Below are 24,722 nucleotides of genomic sequence, written 5' to 3'. Positions count from 1 at the left end.
TGTATTATGCCAGAGTATATGCTGTTCGACTAACTGATTTTTTTTTATCGTTTCAATTAATGTTATTCTGAATAGTAAATGAGATTGTCTTTAAAGAAAAGAATGGAATGATTTCGCGAATATATGATATGTCCGATTAACTGGTACCCATCAGTTGCCCCTTTCTATTGACTCGATAAACTAATGAAAATGTTCGCAGTTTTTTCGGCAATTATATGGCTTCTCGCAGTGGCATCTCCCAGCCAAGGAGCAAATATACTGGGTGTCTACAGTGCCCTGAGTCCATCGCATCTGATCATCCATATGTCCACGGCCAAGGCTCTGGCCGAGGCAGGACACAATGTCACCGTGGTATCGATGATGCAGCCCAAGGTGATGCACAAGGACATCCATCTGATTGTGGTGCCAGTGACGAAGGAGCAGGAGCGTACGCTGGAAAACCAAATGGCCAGTATGGCCGGAAGTAGGAATAACATCATAACCACCATGTATCTACTCTTAAATGGCCTGGATGTGATGGTCACTTCACAGGCTGATCTACTGAAGGATCCGAGATTCCAACGCGTTTTCGAGACCAAATTCGATTTGATGATATTGGGCTCGTTTTTCAACGACTTTCAATTGGGAGTTGCTGGCAAGCTAAAGGTACCCGTAATAGTCGACTGGATGATACCGTCGAACACCATGATCGATGAGTTTGTTGCCAATCCCTCGGAGGTCTCCTATGTGCCCAATGAGTCAACTTTTGCCACCACACCCATGTCCTTCTTCAAACGAGCCGAGAACTTGGTAAAGCATGTGATTCTTAAATACTTGACTATACGATTTAATTACAAGTTTGACCGCATCTATAATGAAATCTTTACGGATAAAGATATGCCAACGCTGAGTGAGATGAAAAAAAATATATCCATGGTCTTTGTCGGTTCCCATTTGATCAGCGATGGCCCAATACGACCTCTGGTACCAGCTATTATTGAAGTTGGAGGTATACAGGTGAAGGAGCAGCCAGATCCGCTGCCCCAGGACATTGCACAATTCCTAGAGAACTCCAGCCAAGGAGCGATATTTCTGTCATTTGGTTCCAATATAAAGAGTTACATGGTAAAGCCGGAAATCGTTGGAATCATGTTCAAAGTGCTCTCCGGCCTGAAACAGAATGTTATTTGGAAATGGGAGGATCTAGAGAATACGCCAGGCAATGCCTCGAACATTTTCTACAAGGACTGGCTGCCACAAGATGATATCCTGGCACATCCGAACACCAAACTCTTTGTCACGCATGCCGGCAAGGGCAGCATCACCGAGTCCCAGTATCATGGAGTCCCAATGGTGGCACTGCCCATTTTCGGTGACCACCCATTGAATGCGGCTCTAATGGTAAATTCAGGATATGGCGTTTCACTCGATTTGCAGACCATCACCGAAGATACTTTCCGCGAGGCCATCAACGAAGTGCTGGAAAATGACAAGTACACTCAAGCGGTTCGCAAATTCTCCGCTCTGTACAGGGATCGACCTTTAACCCCCAGACAATCTGTTCTTTTCTGGGTGGATTACGTTCTGAGGCACCGTGGTGCGCCCAATTTGCAGAGTCCAGCGGTGCACTTGGGATTTGTTGAGCTGCACAACTTGGATATCTACGCCTTGGTGCTTACGATCCTGATATTCTTATTTTTCCTAACTCAGCTAGCTGTGAAATTTTTGCTTAGAAAGCTACTGGGAAAAGCTAAAGTTCCAGCAAAAAAGAAGAAACAATAGTTATTAATGTATATTTTTCAAAGTGCAACTTAAAAATGTATAAAAATTGCAGTTTGTAGAGATACAAATTGGGCTTACATTTTTATGTTGATTGTAAAGTATATTAAGTATAGCTTAAAACTACAATAACCAATAAAAAGTATACACAAAATTTCAATGTTTCAAATCAATCATGAGCTCTGCAAATGCAAAAGAAATAAAAAAAAAGCATACATCTTAAAATCCTTAAATTTCTAGAAACGCCCTAAAGATTTTTCTGCTTTGCTGGTCTGCTCGAATGTAATTTATTTTTGAAATTAGTTAAAAAAAACACCAAATTAAGTTTCTGCAGCCCAGCAAAGCTGTTAAAGCCGAAGTTTAATTTCCCGTTCGTGGCATAAAATAGAAATCAAACGGAAACTTTCCCAGTCAGGCGCTGTCCGTTAAAAATTGAAATAAAGCTCGGGCTGACAAAAGAGCAGGTAGAAACAGGTAGTAAAAGCCAGCCACTCCCCCCGCCCCTCCTCCACTTTTGTCGTCATATGTACTACACACATATGTATGAATACTATGTGAATATGAATATGTTTGGCGGGAAGAGCCGTGCCGCACTTATTAGTCTGTTAGTCTGTCTGCACTTAAATAAATCCTTCAGCAGGCTCGTCAGAAACTGTTTACCATGAAGAGCGTAAGTGGATTTGACAACTGTCAACTGGTTGCTGGCTGGTGGCTGGTGGTTAGTGGTGTCTCCTCGTTGGATCTGGCTGCCTTTCGTGGTTGCCTTTCGCATGCTAATGACCACGGCATCTTGGAGGGGCATGTTTGCGGAGGGGGGAGGGGGGTCATGTTGCACTTGCCACTTGACATTCCACTCCCTGTCTCCGCTTCTTTGCTTGGCTTCCTTCGCCCGGGATAGCCCATCATAATTTGTATATTCCTCATTAAAATCCAATAACGAATGGGCATCGTGGTTGGGTGAGAAGAAACAGGATTTGAAGGACAGCTAATAACCAGTTCTCTCTATGATTCTGTATCTAAACAAGATGTTTTTTGTATTATTTGTTAATATATGATTTATTATGTGTAATACATCAGTGTTGAATCCTGTTACTGATATAATAAGTAACAATATAATATCAATACAATACACTGAGTAAGAATATAACATCATAATTTAATCTAATTGTATTATAGAATGAAACATAGTAACTAAGATCCATCCATCCTAATCATTTAATGCTAGCTTAGTCTCTGTGTATCTATAAACCATTAACCCCATTCGACCTGCAATTTGGCCGGCTTGATCAACTTTGACCCTACTCAAAACACTTTATAGTTCAAAGAATTGGTCACACACACTAACGCTTAATAGACGATCAACAGGTGGCTGGAGTTTGGGAATTTATGAAACTTTTTAATTAGGCTCCGTCTAGAGGGCGACTAATGAATTGACTCGAAGCGCAGTGGCCATAAATTTTAATTATGCCCCAAGCAGCCAAAAACGAATATCTCACCAAGAGTTGCGGGGTATTTAAACGCTAAACTAAAACAGGGTATGCTAGATTCGAACAAAATAGTAATAGTAATAGGTAAGCAAATCTTTTTATTTTTTTTTTATTTCGTAATTATATTTACTAACCTTGTCGATCTAGCCATGTCCGTATGTTCAACCGTTTAGAACTGGGTATCTGATAGCCGAGTTGGTTTGAGGAACCGCATGAGTGTCACGGAATTATATATTCAAAATGAGCCAGAAGTAGAATGTGGGTCTGGCTGACTTGATACTGTGATACTGGGACGTACCAAGTGACTCGTAAATAAGTAATGCCACAGGACCAGTCCCTTGATCATCGATGATTGTAAATCGACTTCGATGCGGACCAACGATCTGCTCTCCTCCGATTCTCCAATTGGTTCCCTCTACCCAAATCATGCGTGTCCTGCCTCATGTTCTTCTTTCCACAACCTAATCTTCCACCTAGACACTGGTTCTAGGCGACGTCTCGAAGGTGTCAAGTTACTTCAACCCCTCCTCATAGCAGCCAGTTATCGACTATGTGTATATGATGAGAGGACTCCGATGGATTTTTTTTTGGTTTGGGGATAGAACTGCTTTGCTGCGTGAGAAAATCTCTTTAAATGCGACAGATGTTTCGGGTAGAATCTACACATAAGCAATTAAATAAATAATAATCAAGTAAATAGAAAGATAAAACTTGTAAGATCATACAATCTATCCAAAGCTACTAATCTAGATGCTGATTTTCCTATATATTAAAAGAAGTTCTCAACTATATCTTTCAATTATTTTCACTGCTTCTTTGGTAAATCAACCTGTTCATCTGTTCTGACCAAAACCCAACCCTTTTCCATTCTTGTTTTTATTGCTAAACGTAAATCAAACAATTTGTCGTAAATAAGTCACGTCTGAATATTTGGTTTTCGAACTGCGAATGGAGCCTCTGCTTTTGGTTTCATCTTAGGGATTTCGATTCGAAAGGCATTGTGGTCCATTGTTTAAGCCCTTTTCGATGGCTTTTGCCATCTTTTATTTATGAACTCCGAAACGACTCCTTGCGGATCCTTTTTTGGACATGCGGCGCGTTCCTCATGCGGCTTTTATTCCCCCCTTTTGTCCGTTTGTTTCGGCCTTTGTTATCGGTCGTGTTGCATCTTGGGCGCTTGTTGCTCTTAACCAATTGCCTGACACTTGGCGGCAGACGTTTTAACAGGCCATAAATCTGCTCAGCCTGGCGAAACAAATAGCGGAGCTGGGGCCACTTAGCCTGTTCGATGGCCCAAGTGGTCCATCCATCGATCCGCTAAAAAAGAAATCAAATGTTCTGAGAGAGCTTCTATGGTTTTGACAGGTGTGCAGATTCATTGGGGTGGCTCATGTTTATGCCACGCCCACTCCGCAAAAGATGGAGTGCACAAGCAGAGTAACGGGTATCTGATAGTCGAGCAACTCTGTGTACCCTTTTGCTATGAACCTGAAATAATCCCACCCCTATGCAGATTCATACATATACTATATATTCCATGGTGCTGTCAGATTCTTTGGCGCTTGAGCTAGCTTCTTCTGGTTTTCGGATGGGCTTTTCATTTTTGCGCGTGCGCGGCGGCGGCTCCCATAAATTTTTCACACCCCATGATTATCGTGCAGATTGGCCATCGTCTGCCGGCCACTTGGGAGAGCCGCAATTTAATAAATACTTAAATAAACTTCGGTGCCAGCTCCTCTGTGCAATTTTGTTGCGTGAACTGGAGTTCAAGTGAACTCGACTTGCGGACCTGTTCCCGGTACCCGAGTCCCGGCACCCGGGAATATTTATGCTTATGAATAAATTCCTGGCTCATTCGCCGCGTATTTGCGATAAGCCAAACGAAATTACCAACCGCCCTGCCCACCACCACTTTTCCACTTGTTGAGCGTAGCGCCGTTTGGGTTTTCTTCATTTGTTTTATCGACGTCGCGCTTCGCAGCCCTTGGGCATTTATCAGCAAAGCCCCCGCAACCCCCCTCCAATATCAAGCGATGGAGTACCCCTTGCCCCTCGATTTCTCGACATCGACATTTAAATGGATTTCTGATCGGAGTTTCTCGGGCGCCGCTGTGGGTCCCAGTCCCCCAATTGATTTCCAATTTCTGCGGAAACTGTTATCGCCCCTTTTTATTTTCGGACCTTTGGAAATCTCTTTTTTTTTCTGAACGGTGTAACAATCTCCAGGGTCTGCAGCAGTCGATATTAAAACAGAGAACAAACCAAATGTGAATCTAAGTGAAAACAGAAGTAAAATACTTATTTTTATAAAGAAAATAATAGAATAAATTAATGTAAATTGCTTAAAAGTCGTAAGAGATCTATGTGCCTTAATCATAATCAATTTCAGTAGATTTGAATATTTTAGTAGCAAATGGGGATGGATCTATGTTAATTTTATTATAAATAGTTAAGAATGGGGTACACCATGTGCCCCTAATTAAATCCATGTATGATGATCCTTGTCCTAGACTGACATGAACTGTCTGTGCCCAGGCAGGCAGCTGTCGTCCGGACTCATAAGAGGACAGGCAAGAAGCCACGCAGATCCAGATCCCTCCTGCCATTCATTATCTCCGCGTGTCTCTGGGGATCGCGGGGATCCATTGAAACCCTTTATTTGTTCGCTGCTTTTAAGCAAATTACAGCCTTGGCTCTGCCCGAGCAGGTTGTTCATTCATTCTGCATTTGGCTACCTGGATAGCCACTGGCGATGGCATTATGTGGTTCGCATGCAATGCTCTCGATGGAAAGCGATTGTCCAGCATTTGCATAAGTCATTGCTATTTCTGGACCGGATCTTGGCGTCCAGCTTTCTATGCTATCAGCGATTCCCAGTACTTCATGCTTTGATCAATAAAACAGGTCCAGCAGAAGATTCGAATAGTAGGCAATTGAGCTTTCAGTTGCTAGCAAAATCTAACTATTAAATTCTAATGCTAAATTATAGTCAAAAGCTGAGTGTTTAGTGCATTGCCTTGTTTATTATGTTTGCTCTAATGGGAAACTATCCAAAAATAAAATCTCGCTCTGTCAAATTCAACAAATTAGTGATGCGATCATAACTTTTGCTGTGCAACATCAGCTAGCCATGTGCACAAAGTCCAACCAGGGGGCACTCAGGCCAATTGGAGTCGAGCTTGGGGAGTTGGAGTTCCACACTCAGAAAAAAAACCAAACAAGTTAAATAAAAGTTAAATTATTAGTTAAAAACATATACACTTGCTAACATTTGAAATATAATGACTTAATTATATTTCTCTTAATTTATAAGTAATAACTTTTTTAAACTGCTATATAGTAAACTATATGCCTGATTTTTTCGTGCTCCGTCAGTGTAAAATCCTGATCTGAAGCCCAGGTCTCCCAGTCCCACAGTTAAACGCTTCACCTGTTCGCGCAAGGCGTGTGCTTGGCTTGTCTTGCCATGGCCATAACTCTGCGACCTGCCCCCTGCACTGCCACCACTCCGCTCCTTGACTTTCGCAGCCCCTGCGAGGGGAGAGATGGGGGGAGGGGTTAGTTATTAAGGCGGCCAAGAGCCAGGTTGCTAGTCTGGCCAAGACGCGCGTGCTTCCTTGCCTGACTGCCGCTTGAAAACTCGTTTCGATTATGAAAATTCCAAGCATTAATAACTCTGTTGCTCTGTTGGCCGCGCTGCGACTTCGAATATCCCAAACAACTTGGTCTCTTGACTCGACTTGGGACTCCTCGATGGCGGCAAACATGCTACAGAATTCTGCGCTATAAATAACAGGCGAAATGGTACAAAAGGAAAACAATTTGGCCGAAATGCACACAGTGCTGGCCAACACAGTAGCTGGCTGGAGTAAATGAACAGAAATTTGTTTAATTTCTCTCTTTATTTGCTCGCTATATTTTCCATTTTGTTAAAATACACTTACGACGGGCTCTGTATTTGTTAAAAGTCAGCGGGTTCAAAAGTCTGCTGTTGCCAACAACAAATGGCATGCTAATAATTACAACAACTGCTTGAGCGACTACTACTTAATGGTTACACTAGACAGCAAAGTTAGACTTTTTTCAAAATAATTTAATTTAATTTCTGTTAATTTACTTTGATATTTTAATGGTACAATCTAGATTTTATAGGCAATGTTTTTCAATTTGATCAATACAAAGTGTTTTCAATGCCAACTTTCTGGCTGACCAGTGTTACCACCAACCTGTTGCTTAGATGTTCTTCCACATTCGAGTTAAGGTTCATTGCAATTTCTATGCAAATTTATATAATTTTGTACGTGTTAAACGAATACGTACATAGCCGCACTTGATGCAGCTTTACAAAAGTCGTTTGGCATATGTGTACAATGTACATACATGTGTATATATGTATATATCCAGATGCTATATCGCCATATAGTGAGGGGCGTAGAGTTCACTTATAAAGCAGTTGTCCATGCATATTCATGACCATGATGGGACCAGCCTCCAGATCATTATTCCCGCAGTTAATTGCTCAGTGAGCTGGCCAGCGAATCGGGAAAAGTAGGGGACACATTTCGTCGGAGTGCACGTAGCCATCAGCTTGTGTCAGGCCAAGATAATAATTGGTTTAACCACGTTAAGGCTAATTACTCCATTGGTTTGTGAGATACACTGAGCTGGGGGCTGAGCGGAGAAAACGAGCTGAAAAAGTGAACTTTATTTTTTAATTACCAGACCGAACGGACGGGGCCGATTAGCCCCGCCAGGTGGCGCTTGTTTGGCCCCAATCCATAAATATATCCACAACTATTGGATAACGCGAATGCAAATTGCTAGCCGGGTTATTAATGCTCGACTCTGTAAAAAATATGTTTTTTCCACAATAATGGAATTTGTAGCTTGAACTCTATGACTGCTCGTAATAGGATTAGTGCATTTCAAAAGAATTTTACAACCTAGTTATTTGGTATTTTTAAGACGTTCTATGCGTTTGATCCCAACTTTATTTTAGATGTCGCAAGTCACATTGCAACTATTCTGGAGTTAAAGTTGCCCAGAGTTTCCTGCCAGACTTGAAAGCCCAGTGGCCCTGGGAACAATGCTAATTTGATGCACCCCAACGATGCTGAATCAGCCAACCGATGAACATGCCCCTTTCAGTTACCACACAGTAAAGTATATCTCAAGTTTATGGGTTCTTTTTAAAATAACTTTTTATTATATACTGAATCTGAAATATACAACATATTAACTGAATCCACTAATAGTGACACTTGCAAGGTACATCCCTTTTTCTCTCAGTGCATTGCTAAAGAGCAGGCGTGTCGAATACCCATGGCATAGGGATACACAGTAGCTCAGGTGGAGTTGCTAGAATGGGGGCAGCGTTCAATTACCTGTGGCCAAGAGGCGCTGAGTTAGTTGCGCTAGCTCTGGCAAAACTGGCAACCTGAAACTGGGAGACTCTTCCTGGCGGCATTGTTTCGGCGGCACGAGTCACCACCAGTCACCAGTCCAGTCCCGGAGCTTCTCCTCCTTGCGGGCAATCAGTGCAATCAAGTTGGGCCAGCAGGAAATCGCTTTCATACGCCCTTGATTATGAGCCATGAGCTTGCACTTGGAGTTCCACTCGCCCGATCAATTTAGATAACTGCTGGGAATTCAATTGTATTTTCTAAACAAAATGGTAGCAGGCTTCAAATGCAACTGATTGCGTTTATGAAATGCCAGCTTAATAGCACTTTAAGATGTGAGTAAGCAAGCTAATCAAATTTCACAATTTAGGTAGATACTTCCATGATCTATTTACTGCATATGGAGTAGTTTACTTAGGTAGCCTACTTGGTTCCTAGGCTGCCACATATCTTTGCCAACCCGTGCTATTTCTTACACCGCAGTTACAAATTATTTAAGCCCAGAGATTCCACCTTGTCGCTGCCTAAAGTATATAAATGAGCTGGCTGAGAAGATCATTAATGCACAGTTAAAAGCCCGGGGCTCCGGAGGAGCGAAGCTCGGGTTTCACAAGATCGCATCGTGAGGCAGAGTGGCAGAGTTAAGACTGTATTGGTTGCATATCTTTTACGAGTTTCGGACCTGGTTAGTTAGGGTTTTGAACCTGTTCTTTTGGCCATAGTTGTCGTAGCCACGACATCCTCTCCAGATGTGCCCCCATCGGTATTATTAACGATCATTATGAAGTTTTAACTTAAGTGGTCAATTAACATTTGCATGACTGAAATCGGAATTGGAAATTAGTGTATGACTAATTAATGCACAGAAATGAGGAAAAATCCGGAATCGAAAGAGCTCCAATTACCAATCTCTCTGGCTATGCAACATGGTAAGTTCATTAGGGGACATCCAACCTGAATGAGTGTGAAATAATAATGTTTTCAATCTGAGCGGCTATCGAATGCATTTTCGGCACTTCCCCTCGCGACTGTGACACAATCAATTAAACGAGTGACAGGGCATGACTTCGCATAAGCCGTTTTTTTGATACTCGTACTTCTTCGAAAACTCCCAAGAGTCTTCGATTTTATTAATATAGCTTGATTGCTTTGTTAGCTGTTAATTGATTTACGCCCATTCGGTGTACCCCCCATCCCTCCCCAAAACCCTACAGCTCCTTTATCGCTGCAGTTCATTGCCGCTTTTCTTTTTCACCATTGGTCTCGCCTTTATTATCATGTCAAGGCGTATTATGTTATTATTTATAAATCATGCTCAATATTTTGATTTCAGCTCACTTCCAGTGTCCACAGACACAATCATTCAACCCACTCCATAATTACTGTGGAAAATAAGACGGAAAGTCAGGCAAAGAAAGCGATAGTGTCTTTATTGGTAGATTGTAATTGAAACTTATTTAAGGTAACACTTAATAGTAGTTTTCCAGTGTGTACTTAATTAGTAAATGGCACCAATGATGACGAAAAATTTTTATAGAGAATTTTAGTTGAAATTTAGTTTAGCGAATAACGTAATCCCTTGTTAAGAAATATATATGTATCTATACATACTGCCGGCTGTCCACTTGCAGTATCTCCTGCCCCTGGACGATTAGATACTCTCCTCACGCACTTGATTAGATACACTCGCCTTGGGGTTTTGATTAGATATAGTAGCTCTCTCCATACACCATATAAAGTACTCAAATACGACGACGCTTAGGACGTTTCTTCTTCCGAGTTTCTAGGCAACTGGATGTGGCAAAAGAAACCTTACACGTCGGCCCTTTCCCACCGGTCTTTTGGGGAATTTTATGGGCTTAGGCTGATTAGATTTTCAGTAAACTGGCTAGAGACGGTAAATTTAAAACCCCATCCCCAGCCAGTCGACTTTTATTGGTCAGCGTTGATTAGTTTTCCAATCAGTTACAAATAATTAGTAACGAAATCTCTGTGGGCCAAACCCAGTTGTCAGCGCACACTAGAAGTATCTTATTCTACAAACGCACACCTGGCCAACACCAATCAGATGTCGGAGGTGAGATATGCGCAACCATATGAAATTAATTTCAACATTTCAGCCGCTGGCCACTGACACAATCGATTGTCTAGCTTGGTTTGGCTATGTGAGAGAGTTTCAATCGATCGTTATTGTTTTTTTCTTTTTGTTTCGTTGAAGTAGGGGGTGTTGTTCTGGCTAGATGGTGTGAACGTGACATTATCGTGCGGAGCCATGTGGATATCAAGTGCTCTCGCCACTACTCTGATTACCACTCGCGCCATCGGCGGTTGTGGAGTGTTTTCCTATCAGAACTGGACCCTCTATTGGCCGATTTAAATTGTAGATTGGCCAACACACATACATACACACACACAGTCTCCCGCTTGGCCGCAATTAGTTGTTGGTTGTGAAATTGTCACACGATTGGTGACCGTGCAGTTTTTATTTTAGGTTTTAGGTTTTTGACCATTAGAATGTTCTATGGCATTATGAAATAACCTCATCTCCATCGAAATCATAACAAATTTATGGGTGGGTAAATGCTTTGTGACACATTTACACTCATTTGGGTTTTAAAAACAGCCAATTCATTGCTTACTACGAACTCTAATCCGGAATAAATTACCGGGCATTAAATGCAGCGGATCAACTAGTTATGCATTATTCAAAGGGGCTTTGTTCGGGCGGGGTCTCGTATCCCGTGGATTTAATTGATTTATGCAGTCTTTTATTGAAAGAGTCAGAATGGGTTTACGTTTACGACCCAACAAGAGCAGGAAAAGGCCAGCGAAGGAAGTTTACTGGCACTGGTACTTGGGAGCCCGAGCCGAAGGTGTGCACATTTAATTAGAGTCACTGCTAAGTTCATTAACAGGTGTTATATTCGTTCTGGTTACGTTGGTCGTTCCGCCTTACGGGGATCGTTTCGACCAGGCTAGACCGAGACTAACGCATTTTTTCTGTTTTCCTGATTAGATTAACCCCTTGCCACCCCATCGGCCTAGAAACGACAAGAATTCGAGACTATACCCACTGGGGCAAGAAACTGTAAAATTTAAAGGCCCTGTAAACGCTTTTACGATCCCTATTCCTTCACCACACACATACTATATACAGTACATATACATATGTACTGGCGTATATATCATCTATCCGCTGTCGGTGGGTCGCTATATAAACAGAGTCTCTCTCGAATGTGTGGGCTCAGCCACATATCGTAGCCATATATTCGTATAAATATAGGTATGCCGGCAGTAACTCTGGACACTCTTGACAATTAAGTCGCTTGTTTGCCAGGTGGCACTCGCTGGAATTTGTATTTGCTTTGTATGTTATTACAGACTCGTCTCAGCGGATTGATGTTGTCACGAAAAGCGGTAGATAAAGACAGATTCGAAAGCACCACGCACAATCTCTGCTCGGGATCAGCTTCCCTTCAGTGCTTATCTAGTCTACGCAGCGTCTTATCAATAACTTTGAATGCCAGAAACTGAGTGGATGACGATAGGAATATTAAACTAAAACGGGGTTATAATAGATTTTAGGCAGATAAGAATGCCTATCTGATCGGGTGTCAGTTTGAAAAACGCCTAGTGGCACATATATTAAGTGTAATGAAATAGTTACGACTTAATAGCAGAAATCGAAACTTATACAACATATTTGGTAAACGTGCGCTAATTAAGACTATCATTTTAATCTAGACAATAATTGCCCTGCTTAGGTAAATTATACGCTCAACTTCCTGCTCTTTGCTAAAAATCTTTCAGCTATGTAATGTCCAACAGGTGCGCTAATTTCCCTGAATAAAACTTGAAGTTCCGTCCAATTAATGCAAACGCAAGCACATGTCCTCCTCGTATAAATCATATTAACTGAGCTGCGTTTTACCCGCTCACGTTTCGGCGATTTATAAGCATTTAATTGTTTGATTACGGCCAGCTAGCTCTTGTCCGTGGTTTCATATTTCACATTTCTCTAATTTCAAATCATGAGCATTTGGGGCGGGGCAAAAAAAAAAAAAAAACGAGTAACGAAAGCAAAGCAAACCAAACGAACCGAAATGAAACTCAAGCAACCTGCTGTCTTGGCTAGTTGACTATAATCGTAAATTTGCGGCTATAGAGTTAGTTGTTGGCGGGGGGACATCATAAAAGAAGACGATTTTTGTCACTAAACGCTGCCGCTGCGATTAAATTAAGAAACCAGCAGAAAGCAGCATCCGAATCATAAAATATATTTTTTATACGATCTCTCAGTCTTTCTCTATATAGAGAATACAGTAGTATATGTGGTATATAGTGGGTTTACCTGCAGACTCCGCCGGGCACCGGGAAGGGTAAAATAATGGGAATTGGGAACGATCTCGCCTCGGCTTTTATATCTTTTATTTTTTTTTTTTTTACTTATTCAACTGATGTCATCCCAAAACGCGTCGTTGTGCCGCTGCAAAAAATAAGAATTTATGACCAATTTTCAGCCGCTTGTCTCCGCATTATCCACTCTTTTTTTTCCTTTTTTTTTTGGCCAGCTCCTTGGCGCGACGCACAATTGAAAAACTTGTTTTTCCTTCGACTTTTATGATTTGTTTGGATTTTTACGCATTTTTTCTTTTTTTTTGCTGCTGCTGTTGGTGGTACTGAAGGTTAAGGACACGGACGACATCTTTACCTGACAGTATTAGAGTTATAAAAAGGATCTAATGCTGCCCGGTAAGATGTGAACAGATGTCCTTGCTAATTAGCAAGATTCGGTATTCCATGGCATTCAACTGGTTATTGCAACATTATTTGTACATTATAATCTCCTTTGCCAGAGGAAGCTCAAAGTTCTCAAGGCGAAAGAACCTTGGAACATTGGCCCCCTCTTGGCGATAAGGAATTCTTTGTGAGTTTATTTGAGTGTTGCTTTCTTTTGTGAATTTTGTTTGTCGCTTTGCTTTGCGCTTTTGTAAATTTAATCCCATAACGAGTATTGATTTTTCTCTCTGTGTGTGCGCTGTGTGCTCAAGTGGGTTGGAAATAAAACAAAAACAAAGCCAGGCTCCATTAGTTTATTGAAATGTGCGTGTGACCGCGTGTGTGAGTGTGTGTGTGTGTGTGTGCGTTACCCAACAAACTTTAACTTTGAACCGGGGCGCGTGATTTTCCGGGGGCAGTTGCAACGCCCACTTTGACGCAGGGAAAATCGTATAAAAAGTTGAACATGTTATTTATAATTAAATTGAAGCTGGCGCCATCCGATAAATGCAATTATTGTTGTTACGCGAGATGCACACAACCACACACACACACACACTTTGGCACACTGTTTATCGTGTGGCTGTTATTATTCTTGGTTTCTGTTTTCTATATTTTATTTTACTATTTTTTTCGGCCACCGGAAACATGCACAATAACGCCCGCACACACATGCAACGGAAAGAGCGGCGCAGCGGAGAGCGCGAGCAAACCGTCACGATCGAGCACCAAAAAAGAATTGAAAGCTGCGGCGCCAACGAGCTCCGCCGACGGCTGCGCTGCCCGCGGCTAGAGGTGGCAGCGCGGCACGATGTTTGCTGCGTGACACGAGCACGCTGCCCAAACCACGTGTGTTTGTGTAAGTCGTTTATATTCTAGAAGTTCAAAAGTCATTGGTTTAGGAAAATGGTTCCAGTTTGGAAGAACACATTACACTTATGCAATTACTTATGTCATTAATGTTATCTGGGTCTGCTACCAAGTTAAAACAATTAAAGCGACTAGCACTTCAGACTAAGCATGTTTGCCGCACGCGACCATCTCTAGCCGCGATCTTGGCGTCGACAGCGCTGCTTCAAACATGTTGCAACGCAGGCGAACCTTGTTCGTCGCTGCCGTTACGTTAACGTGTGATTTGATTTTTAACTGTGACGCATTCCTTTGTCGTGTATATTGTAACGGTTTCACGGCTTCCTTTTTGGCGCTCTGTCGCTTCTCTGCCGCCACTATTGCTTTTATCAATTAGGTGTACCCCCCTTTCGGCTAACCATCCGATTTAACTTTTACGTGCTTTCATTGATTAATCAAAGTGAAATTGAGCTGCGAAAAAGGGGGCTTGAGCATCTCAAAAGAAATAAAAGACTTATTCATGGTTATGTTTGTACGAATTAAAATAGACAATTTTTTACAATAGTTATTGCTCTAAAGGTATATAGAATATACCTTTATAGAATTTGAATTTGTTAATAAAAACGACTGGGTGACGGTGAAGATTTACCAGGTTAACTTTGGAATGAAGACTTGAAATATGTTCTCATAAGATCCCAACATAGAATTTTTAAGACGATACTGTTTTGTTTAAGCGTGGCTCAAAAAATCCAAATTTTTTGAAAGTTTTCTGAAGATATTAGCTTTTCTTTGGTTAAGTCTAGCTGACACCTGTTACCTTTGCGTTTCCGTGGGCCCTTTTGTGATTATTAAATCATGACATGAAGTTTAGCTTCCGTCCACGATTACAGAAATCTTTGTTCTTTTTTTGGCTGAGACTTTCATTAGCACGTTGCTTTTAGCATTGCCGTATTCCAATGATAATCAATTGTGGAAAATTTGCTTAATTGCCTATAATTTTGGGCATACAACAAAGCGCAGTGACACGTGTAAAATTTCTGCAAGCCGGGCTTTAATTCGCGCGTTTATTTCGTGCCTCCTTTTTTCCCAGTGAACTGAAGTTGGGTGAAGAGTGAATGATCGGGATCGGATCCGCGTTCATCGGTGCTGGGTGCTTGTGGTGCTGGAAATGTGTGAAACACGCGTAAAGCCCGGTAGGTGTTAAAAATATCGTTTGGCTCCCGATCGGCACACACACACACACACCCGTTACGAATTAGAATTCATTAGAAGTTATTTGGAATTTCTCTTAACACTTGACCGAGTTTCGAACGGTTGCACTTGTCCGCTCATCTTGACTTTTGATTTCCTCAAGGGTTCTTTCTTTTCTCTTGGTTTATTTACTGGTTGCTATTTTCTTATTTCTTGCTTTTTTTCTATTTTCCTGGAACTTTACGTCCATATGCGCACGAGGCCCACGATCAACTGTATTCATAATAACGCTCAGATTTGGGGAAACTATATCTTCGTTCTCTGCCCGGAGCGTTACGTCGAAACGGCGGCAGAGCGACGTCGAACTTGTTGCATCCCGCACAGCTGTTCCGCCGTCTGTCCCTCCTGCTCGCTCTCACGCGGCGGGGCTCTTGTTATTTGTTGTCGCATTTCTATTAGCCAACGCCGGTCGGTAGCGGCGTCCCACTCTCGCTCGCGACTGGCCGGCCTGTTGCGCCTAATCCTATTGGCATCTCGCTCGCACCGAACATGTTGCAACCGCATGGTTTTCGAAACTTTGTCACGTTGGCCTTTTACGTGTTTAACTGGTTACGTTACTCCTGAATAAAACGTAGCCATTGATTTCAGTTCGTTGTTATTTTTTTGAAAAAAAAATCTGGCCCATCTTCTTTTCGTGTTATCTTCTTTTTTGACTCATATTGTAATTTCTTTTCCGTTCCCCCTCCCTTCTGGCAGGCTGTCCTCAAAATGGACATGCTCACTCAATTAATAAGAGCAGCGCAGCGGCAGAGCAGTTGATACCCTACTTTGAAAATAAACATTTACTAAGTTTAGTCAATTGTCTTGAAGAATACAGTTTTGAAATACTACAAATGATGTTTCTTTTTGTTGAGATACAGATGGTTGTAGTTGCGTAACTTTTCAAGCTGAATCCCTGGGATTCGCCATTTCGCAGCTAGGATCAAAATTCGGCTCAGGATGCGTGTTTGTATATAATTATTTGTATGTAATTATGTGCGCATTGATGGCCGTAGGGGTTTTTCGGTGTCAACTGCAGCCGCACTCACAAATTATGTGGCCGAAAAAGCTTTTGGGATTTCGGTGCTTCATTTCATTTCATTTTTTGTTTGGGGTTTATTCTTGTCTTTCCCGTTTAATGTACATCATGCCGAATCTGTTTTACTCCAGGGTGGAGTGTTCTGCGGAAGGGAACAGGCCCTACCTGCTCAAGCTCTCGATTCCAAGTCCAAGTCCAATCCCATGCCCATGCCCCTGACTATTCTCAAACCCGAAACTGGCGCGGAGATCTGGTTTTCAATTTTTCTCGTATGCGCGCTGCTGTCGTCTTCGCTTTATGGTTTTTGAATCTTTTCACTCGGGTTGAAGGACCCGATCGAAGAAACCCTTTTCCTGTTTTTCGGCCCGATTTGTTCGCCAGCGGCGGCTAATTAAAAAACCAAAGAAAAAAATCCAGCAGCAGCGGCAGCAGCAGGAACAACAATCACACGAAAACCAGAAATATGCCGGCAAAGATATGTATCACTCCCGATCTGACGTTCCTCTATATGTGGGTCAGTTTTGCGAGGAGACAAATGATGTGCACATTGCCGTGTCATTTATTTATGATCGGAATCGAGCATTAAATTAATAACTAGGGATGCTCCTCAAAACATATCCCGGCATCTGAGCTTAAATGCTGTCTTCGCCAAACTTGGAGATCGGTGTTCCACCGCCAAACCTTATATTGACTCCCTCGGGAAACTCGGATTCATCGGATGTGGTGGTAGTGCTCCTCTTGGAACCCCATTTGCCTCTGTTGCGTGGCCTTTCACTTTCCGTGGTATCGGTTGTAGTTGCCTGATACTTAGAATTTCTTGCATGGGTTCTTGCAGCAGGAGGTGGTGCAGCACCATCCGCCGGAGCATCTCCAGCTGCTCCAGGGGCAGCAGGAGCCGCACCCCCTGCTGCAGCTCCTCCTCCATCGCAGTTCGCCCAAGCGGCACAAGTCCAACAGCATTGTGGAAAGTCTACGTTCGTCAGAACAGCAGTCTCCACACATTCCGCAAAAGTGGCAGGTATCTGACAGCTAAAAGGATTCCGAGGGTGGAACGGATATTTAAAGTAATATAATAAAATATTCCAATAAAGTTTGGAAGAAATTTAGTATTTTGATTTGTAAACACATAACATACTAGTGTATAAATGCATCTCCTTCTGTATTTTGACAGGTAAGCGCTCCACAAGTCTTTTCATCCTGCTCCACATCACCCACTGCCATCTCTGCACCCTTGGGTGATTTGCATCCGTTTGCTGAAATTAATTTCAGCTTACTGTTTCCATTTGTATAGATATTTTCTGGCACATACTTCCTTTTTCCAGTTTCATATAGTGCACGAGGGCACCCACACTGGAGCAAGTGATCACACAGGCTATCGTCACCAGGAGGCACTTCATCTCAATCGGAGTAATGGGCTTACTTTGATAACTGCTCCTACTGATGGAAGCTTTTATAGCCCTTAAAAGGTGTTACCTGATATCACATGGCAGTCACAGCTGCTATTTTACGAAGAGTATCCAGAAATCGTTGTATATAGTTTCTATAAAACGAAGTTTATGTATCGGAGTAAAGCAAATCGCTTTGTATACTTTTCACTTAATTGGAAAAGACTTTACTTTATAATAATAAATAAAGTTTGAATGTTTCTAAAGTTTAATAGAAATACATTTTCATTGTCCTTAGTTGGATCAATTGCACATAAAAGCTACCTCAAGGTGTATTTATTTAAAAAATATAGTAACGTGGTATAGGTGGTCCAGCCCTCTGTTTGGCTTCCACGGCGGCACAGGCAGCCTTGTAGGCGGCCTGCTTGGTCTTCTCATAGTCGTCGTGGGCACTCACCAATTGCTTCTGGAGCATGGCCATCCGGTTGCGAGCGGCTTCCAGGAGCTGTGTCTTGGCGGCCATTTCCTGCTGCGATCCCATGGCCACCGTCTGGATATTGGTCAGTGACTCCCTGGCGGTCTTCTGCAGCTCATTGATGGTTTCGAATTGCTGCACGGCCACTTTGACAGCTTCCACGGCGGCATTCATATTGGCCTCCGTGTGATGGATCGAATTGGACTCCTCCTCGACCACGGCACTGGCTTCCTGGACCTCCTGCTCCAGTTGATCGACCATCATCTGCTTGCCCATCAGAGCAGCCTCGGCCGCCTTGGCCGATTGAAAGGCCTTCTCAGCGAGTTCCATCTTAATGTGCTGGGCAGCAGCCTGGCCAGCGGCCGATTGTGCTTCACTGGCCGCCTTCGCATCCTGTGCAGCTTTCATGGCGATCATTGAGGATTTCTGCTTGGGATCTCCGGGGGTTATGATCGTCTTTACATTGCACTTTGCCTGCGGATCGCATTGCTCTTTGGAGGCCGACTTGGAACGATCTGTTCCAGGTCCCGGTGCCGTTCCTCCTGATCCTGGCATCGCTCCTCCAGCTTCGTAGAAAGTAACTGATCTACCAGAATTCTTTGGAGCAACTTCGCTGGTTCCTGGTTCCTTGATTGCAGCAAAATCGTTTAAGAGCTCACGGGGATCGATCATTCGCTTGTGCTGGGGGCAGTGTCGCTGAGGCTGTAAGACCAAAAACCAGTTGAAGAAGTTCGAGATCTAGTTAATCACTTGCCCTAACCAATGTGTGACCGGTGGTGCAGTGGAGTAGCAGGCGGAGGAACATCAGATACATGGCCAATACTCCACGTATTCGCATGAAGATAGTTGGATTGTATTCGCTGTGGATTTCATTCGATTTGATGATGAATTTTAGTTCAAAGCTAACTAAACCCAAAACACGTATACCCCCTTTTTGTATATCAAAACCGATTCTGTGATGAAAACTTGGAACTCTACTGATTCTCTAAGATATCCCGGCCAAATTTCAATGATATTAATATATCAAAAAATGACCATCCTTTCCACATACGATTAATGGGCATGCATAACTTGGTTCAGAATAAAAATAATTACAGATTATCAAAAACCGATTTGAAATCTAAAGATATACATATGTGCATTACGTATCATGTCAAGCAATTTAACTTCAGAATAGAGCGGATTAAGGAAAACCTTGTGAAATCTTGTTCTCAAAATCCGTACATCTTTCCGAATCAGCCGTACTCCGGTTTTTCGCTTTTACGCCACTTAAGATCTCCGTCCATCTTTCGCATCTCAAAGATACTGGCTGCATTCTAAAGTGTCTGCGAGTGATGAGCACGCGGCATTTACGGACCCGGGGACCCATAACAAAGAGAGCATCGAATAGAATATAGAATGCGAAAGTCGGAGAGGCATGAGGTGGAAACAAACCATATAGACACGAATTGCTACAAAAATGCCAGCTATGCTAGAAGTAAATGCTAAAACTGAAAGCGCACCGCAAACTGACGGCTAGACAGAGGTGGACACAAACGAATCCGGACGGACTGACAATTTGACGGACGAACGGACGGACACGGGAGACACACTCGCGGACAAACGGACAAATGGCCGGACGGAGGGTGAAAATAGATTTAGGAGCGCCATTTAAGAGGGAAAGGAACGTCTTCGACGCCGCCGATTGTCGGTTCACATTGTCTACTCGGCAAAATGTCAGAGTCTTAAAAATAAAAGTTAAACGGAACGCCAAAAAATGTATACATTATCAAAGTTCAGTAGAACGCAAAACAAAAGTTTAGTTTAAGAAATCTTTTATATTAAAGCAACACTAAATTTGTTAGGAATTTTATTTAATAGAAAGAAATTAAAATTATAAAACATTCTTACTATTGTCTTAAGCTAATATGATTATTTTCTAATACAAATTATCGATCATATTTTCATACAATTGCCCGATTTGGGTTAGTCGAAATAATCAGCAATCAATATAATCGAAATACAAATGAAATGTGAATTAGTTGCATTTTGTAGCCCAAAGTTCAGCGCGGTTCAAGAATAGACTACACATCTTGTTCCACGATGGGATTCATGTGCTCATAACATGACCGTTTTGGGGGAAAAGGGAGGGGCATGGAGGATCGCAGGGCATCATCGAGATTAGAGGCTCCACTCTGTGGAAATCACTTGGAAATGCTGATAGCGGTCGTCGGACGATTCGATTGCATAAGTGAACCAGTGCCTGTCCAACTGTGTCAAATGGCACATAAAGATTCCGATTTCGTCGGATGAAAAATAACACCAACTTGCATTGGGGAGTATTTGGGTTTCGATAACACTGACGTCGAGGTCATGAAAACCACTCTTAACTGATAATCCTACGACGGCATCCACATATGTATATTTAAATGCCCTATTAAAATAGAATTTCGAAATGTGATTACGCGTGTTCAGAAATCAATTTGCTTATCGCCACGCTGGTGGAGGACTGTTGCCTAGAGCGCGGCGTACTGGGTATGTCAAAGTTCACATTGCCCACCCTCCTCCGGCGTGCACCTTTGACCCCTGCCAGTCCATTATCTGCTGTCGAGATAATGAGCACATCTAATTACCCTGATCGGTCCGAATCGAGAGAACTGTTTCGGTTTTTAATGGAGTGAAACGAACAGTTACGCAGATCAATCCCTATCAATCGTATCAAATTTCTAAAGGGATTCTTTAGCATATGAAACTTGTGGCATGCATGATAAGGAACATATCTTTTAAGATTAATAAACCTTTCCTTACTTTGTTATATGGTATAATACAATTTGAGTTCTGGGTGGCTTCTCTATTATGTATAACTCAAATTTTACCTGTCAAGCGCAGTTAACCGGGTGGAATCCTCCCTGGCCACATATCATGTCCATTATAATGCAATCAATATTTCCTAGAGGAAAACGCTCCAATTATATGATGTCACAGAGAATCTCGGACTCAACCTGCTGCGCCACCCAGTCAAGTTTTGCTGGAACCAGATTTCCTCGATCCTCGATTGCAACTGCAACTTAACTTCGATCCGCTTTATTTCGCAAGTAACGGGAGGGTGACAAGCGTAACGAGATGTGCAGCGGAGGATGCTGGGGAACCGATTTTAATTACACGTAATCTTTATAAATAGAAGCGGCCGGCGCAAAAGCCAATAACCGGCGCGGATCCTCGAACATCCAATAAAAAAGAGTGCAGCACACGAACCCAAGTACGAGTCGAATGCATAAATCAATAGGTGCAGCGTGAAAAAATATGATAAGTTATTGGATTTTATATTTCAAATTATTTTATGGCCTAGTAAATGGTAATATATTGCATAATATAATAGCATATATAATAGTGGGTGGATAACTACTATAGATGTATACAGATTTATCAAAGCGAAATGAAATTGTCTCGTAATATTAGAACATTAATAGGAAGTTACTACCTATTTTTCTCAGTGCTCAATCTGTAGATGGCAGCAAACACAGATACCAGCTCACACAGAAGCCGAGAGCGAGAAATGCCGGGCCGAGCCATAAATGAGTAATTGCTGACAACGCTGCAGACCTTGTCCAGTAGCCTTGGCTACGGCTTTCTTGGCCTCCATCTGAGATGGGTCCAGTGCCATTTTCAGCCAGGACAACAAACCATAAATGTCCGCCTAGATAAACAAAACCCAAAAAAATCTATCAGTTGAAGCTGATCGAACTGTGTATACCTTAATATAAACGAGATATAGCTGCTATCTTAAAGATCATATCATATCATTGGGCATTACAAAATGTTATAATAATTTATTTTATTTATAAATTATATTGCTTTGGTGTGACTGATTTATTGATTTATTTCTAACAGGATTGATTTATGTAAGGCAAATATTTTTAGTTTTCTTTATAATTCGCAAACTGCACCTACTTAACAAGATTATTGTTTCTATTGCTTTATGTATGATACGTTTATAGCCATAAAACTTGAAATCCTCAAGAAATTCTGGTATCTTAAGCTAATTCATGGTGCTAGCCAACAAAATGGTCTTCAAGTGCCGACAAACAAGCATAATCCCATCGAGGAGTGAGGGTATGCCAATGTAAACATGGTTGAAGTGGTGGAAAAGATGAGTATGCCAGGTATTCAATTACAATGCCCATGTCCCCGCACTTTTGCCCCCTTGGCTGATCTCCCCATCTCCACTCAACCAAGTCATCCTCCTGCTACTTCTGGGCCGTCATTCCGAGCCAAACGAAAAGTTCTGCAGAAAAATACTTGGAGTTATGGACTTTTTGGAGTCGGCTTCCAGGTAAAGATGCCACCAACTCCAACTTCAGCTCGAATGCATGCCTCTCTAACGGTTTGGGCATTGCGTTAATGATACTTGTTTGTATCAGTATGCATATACGTATTCGTATTTGTATCTGTATCTGTATTTGTATCTGTATTTGTATCTGTATCTGGCTTTTGTCTGGTTCTGCGATGCACACGCCTTATGTTGACAAACTCACTTTACAAACAGTAATTTTTCTCGCTTCATTGGCGTCCCGTCTCGTCTGGAAAAGCCCCGCCCCACTTTTCCTCCTCCCAACTGTCCACAAAGCCTCCCACCCCCCCAACCTCCTTTACAACCACATTTTCCGTGGTAAGAAGAAGCCTGTAAAGCGAGCGTGCATGCGGTTTGTTGGCCGACTCAAGTCTGCCAGTTAAAATAAATAGAAAATGAAAAGTACAACTAAAAATATTGTTCGAATGCCGCGCAGCGCCAGGAAAAAAGCTACTCGAACTCGCGCACTTGGCATTTTCATTGCCGCTGACCGATTGTTCCATGTTTGACTAGCTCTACACTTCGATCGCTGGCGATGGCCATGGGTGCGGTCCACTCCAAAAGAACACGATCAAAATATATATGTGAAAAAAAGGTGGAAATTAATAGAAATCTTTATGGGTTTGTTTTGAACATTTTTTGAGTAGCATAGGCGACACAGAGCAAGTTGATCTGCAAATGGCTTGGCAAATAAACTATTTTCTTTGGGTATTCTGCAATAGGAGACAGGATTTTCTTTCTGTATTTGTTTGTTTGTTGGTTTCGTGTTTGGCTCATTTTTCTATTTTTCTATTTGGTTTTTATGCGAGTATGTCAGCCGCGTCGACTGCAAAATCTAGAAAATTACATGCAAGCTGCGACACATTATGCGCGACGCGACAATAATATTTCTATTGGCGAAAAACTTCACACTTAATGTACTCTGCAAAGAGTCGCAAAGTCGCAAAAATAGCCAAACAACGAAGTTCAGATTACTCTACTACACAGCCAAACTAAATAAAATATTGTACAATAAGTATTAAAATAACGTATTAATATAAAGTAATAACAATATAGTTCTTACTCAGTTACTCCATATATTTCCTTTTGCCTAAAATAAAAGAGGATATGGTTATAGGATATTATGATCTGTGCCTGGAATTTGTTTCGTGTTAATAACTAAACCTAGGAGCTAATATTATTTTGTAGAAAACAAAAGTGGCATTTGAAAGAGTGTTCCTAGAAAACGAAACAAACAAAATATGGAGCAAGCCAAAGTCTAACAGAGAAAACCTCGAAAGTAGTTGCATGTGTGGCACACCCCCAGTTTTTTTTTTTTTTTTTTTTTGTTGGTTTTTAGTATTGCGGGTGCAGGGGTGTGGGGGCTTCAAGAAGGCGGAGGAGGCTGCGCCGGGGGGGCGGGGCCAGTCAGCAGACGGAGACGCCGACTAGTCAACGCTTTAAGGAATATGCCAGCAAATAATTAAAACATATTTAAAAATAGTTTGCCATATGGATGACGACTGCGACGACGACGACGACGTTGAAGATGAGGCCCGGCTGGGTGACGTGGTCATTCCGACCAAGCACCTCACCCTGTCCCACCCACTCTACGCCACACCCCCCGCCTACGTGCTCAGCCAACCACCCACCCCACCCACCGATGACAAAGCCAACAAAAAGCAAACAAATATTTGTCTGGCCGTCTACGTCGCTGTGCATTGACCGTACCGCACTTACACTTTACTTTACTACAGACATGCAGATACAGATACGCGTACTGGCAGATGCATTTGCATCCTAACCAGCTATCTGGGTGCACCCAAAAATCCCATCCATCCACTCGCTGTTGTTCTCCCTCGTGCCAAGTTCAAAATTGTATGCTTTGCACTTTCGGTTTTCAGTTTTCTTCCCCTTTTCCTTCTATGTTTTTTCCAAAATAAGACAAAACGAAAATCAAATACATTTTCAATTTGTTTTTCTCGTCTTTTTTTTTTTCTGCCAAAAAT

General features: G+C 42.2%; 3 protein-coding genes across 4 annotated transcripts; 1 reads left to right on the top strand and 2 right to left on the bottom strand.

Moving 5' to 3' along the window:
• Positions 1 to 136: 136 nt before the first annotated feature.
• LOC6734824 (UDP-glucosyltransferase 2) lies at positions 137 to 2,089 on the top strand. The gene has a single exon (XM_002081790.4). The coding sequence runs from the start codon at positions 184 to 186 to the stop codon at positions 1,759 to 1,761; it is 1,578 nt and encodes a 525-aa protein (XP_002081826.2). The 5' UTR covers positions 137 to 183; the 3' UTR covers positions 1,762 to 2,089.
• A 14,983-nt stretch (positions 2,090 to 17,072) lies between these two features.
• Positions 17,073 to 18,012, bottom strand: LOC6734822. Its single transcript, XM_016168255.3, has 3 exons — positions 17,854 to 18,012; positions 17,680 to 17,797; positions 17,073 to 17,573 (listed from the first exon to the last, which is right to left on the bottom strand). The coding sequence occupies exons 1-3, from the start codon at positions 17,939 to 17,941 to the stop codon at positions 17,177 to 17,179; spliced, it is 603 nt and encodes a 200-aa protein (XP_016028055.1). The 5' UTR covers positions 17,942 to 18,012; the 3' UTR covers positions 17,073 to 17,176.
• Positions 18,013 to 18,160: 148 nt separating this feature from the next.
• Positions 18,161 to 19,352, bottom strand: LOC27209016. 2 transcript variants are annotated; one of them, XM_044922446.1, is made up of 2 exons: positions 19,159 to 19,352; positions 18,161 to 19,106 (listed from the first exon to the last, which is right to left on the bottom strand). In XM_044922446.1, the coding sequence occupies exons 1-2, from the start codon at positions 19,240 to 19,242 to the stop codon at positions 18,270 to 18,272; spliced, it is 921 nt and encodes a 306-aa protein (XP_044778381.1). In that variant the 5' UTR covers positions 19,243 to 19,352; the 3' UTR covers positions 18,161 to 18,269. The 2 variants fall into 2 exon arrangements, with proteins under 2 accessions (XP_044778381.1, XP_016028054.1); XM_016184541.3 differs by having other exon boundaries at positions 19,165 to 19,347.
• Between the last annotated feature and the right edge of the window lie 5,370 nt (positions 19,353 to 24,722).

This window comes from Drosophila simulans, chromosome 2R (assembly GCF_016746395.2).
Source record: "Drosophila simulans strain w501 chromosome 2R, Prin_Dsim_3.1, whole genome shotgun sequence".
NCBI classification, from domain to species: Eukaryota; Metazoa; Arthropoda; class Insecta; order Diptera; family Drosophilidae; genus Drosophila; species Drosophila simulans.
Note: the sequence above shows the minus strand (reverse complement) of the source record. Positions and strands in the feature narration are given on the sequence as shown.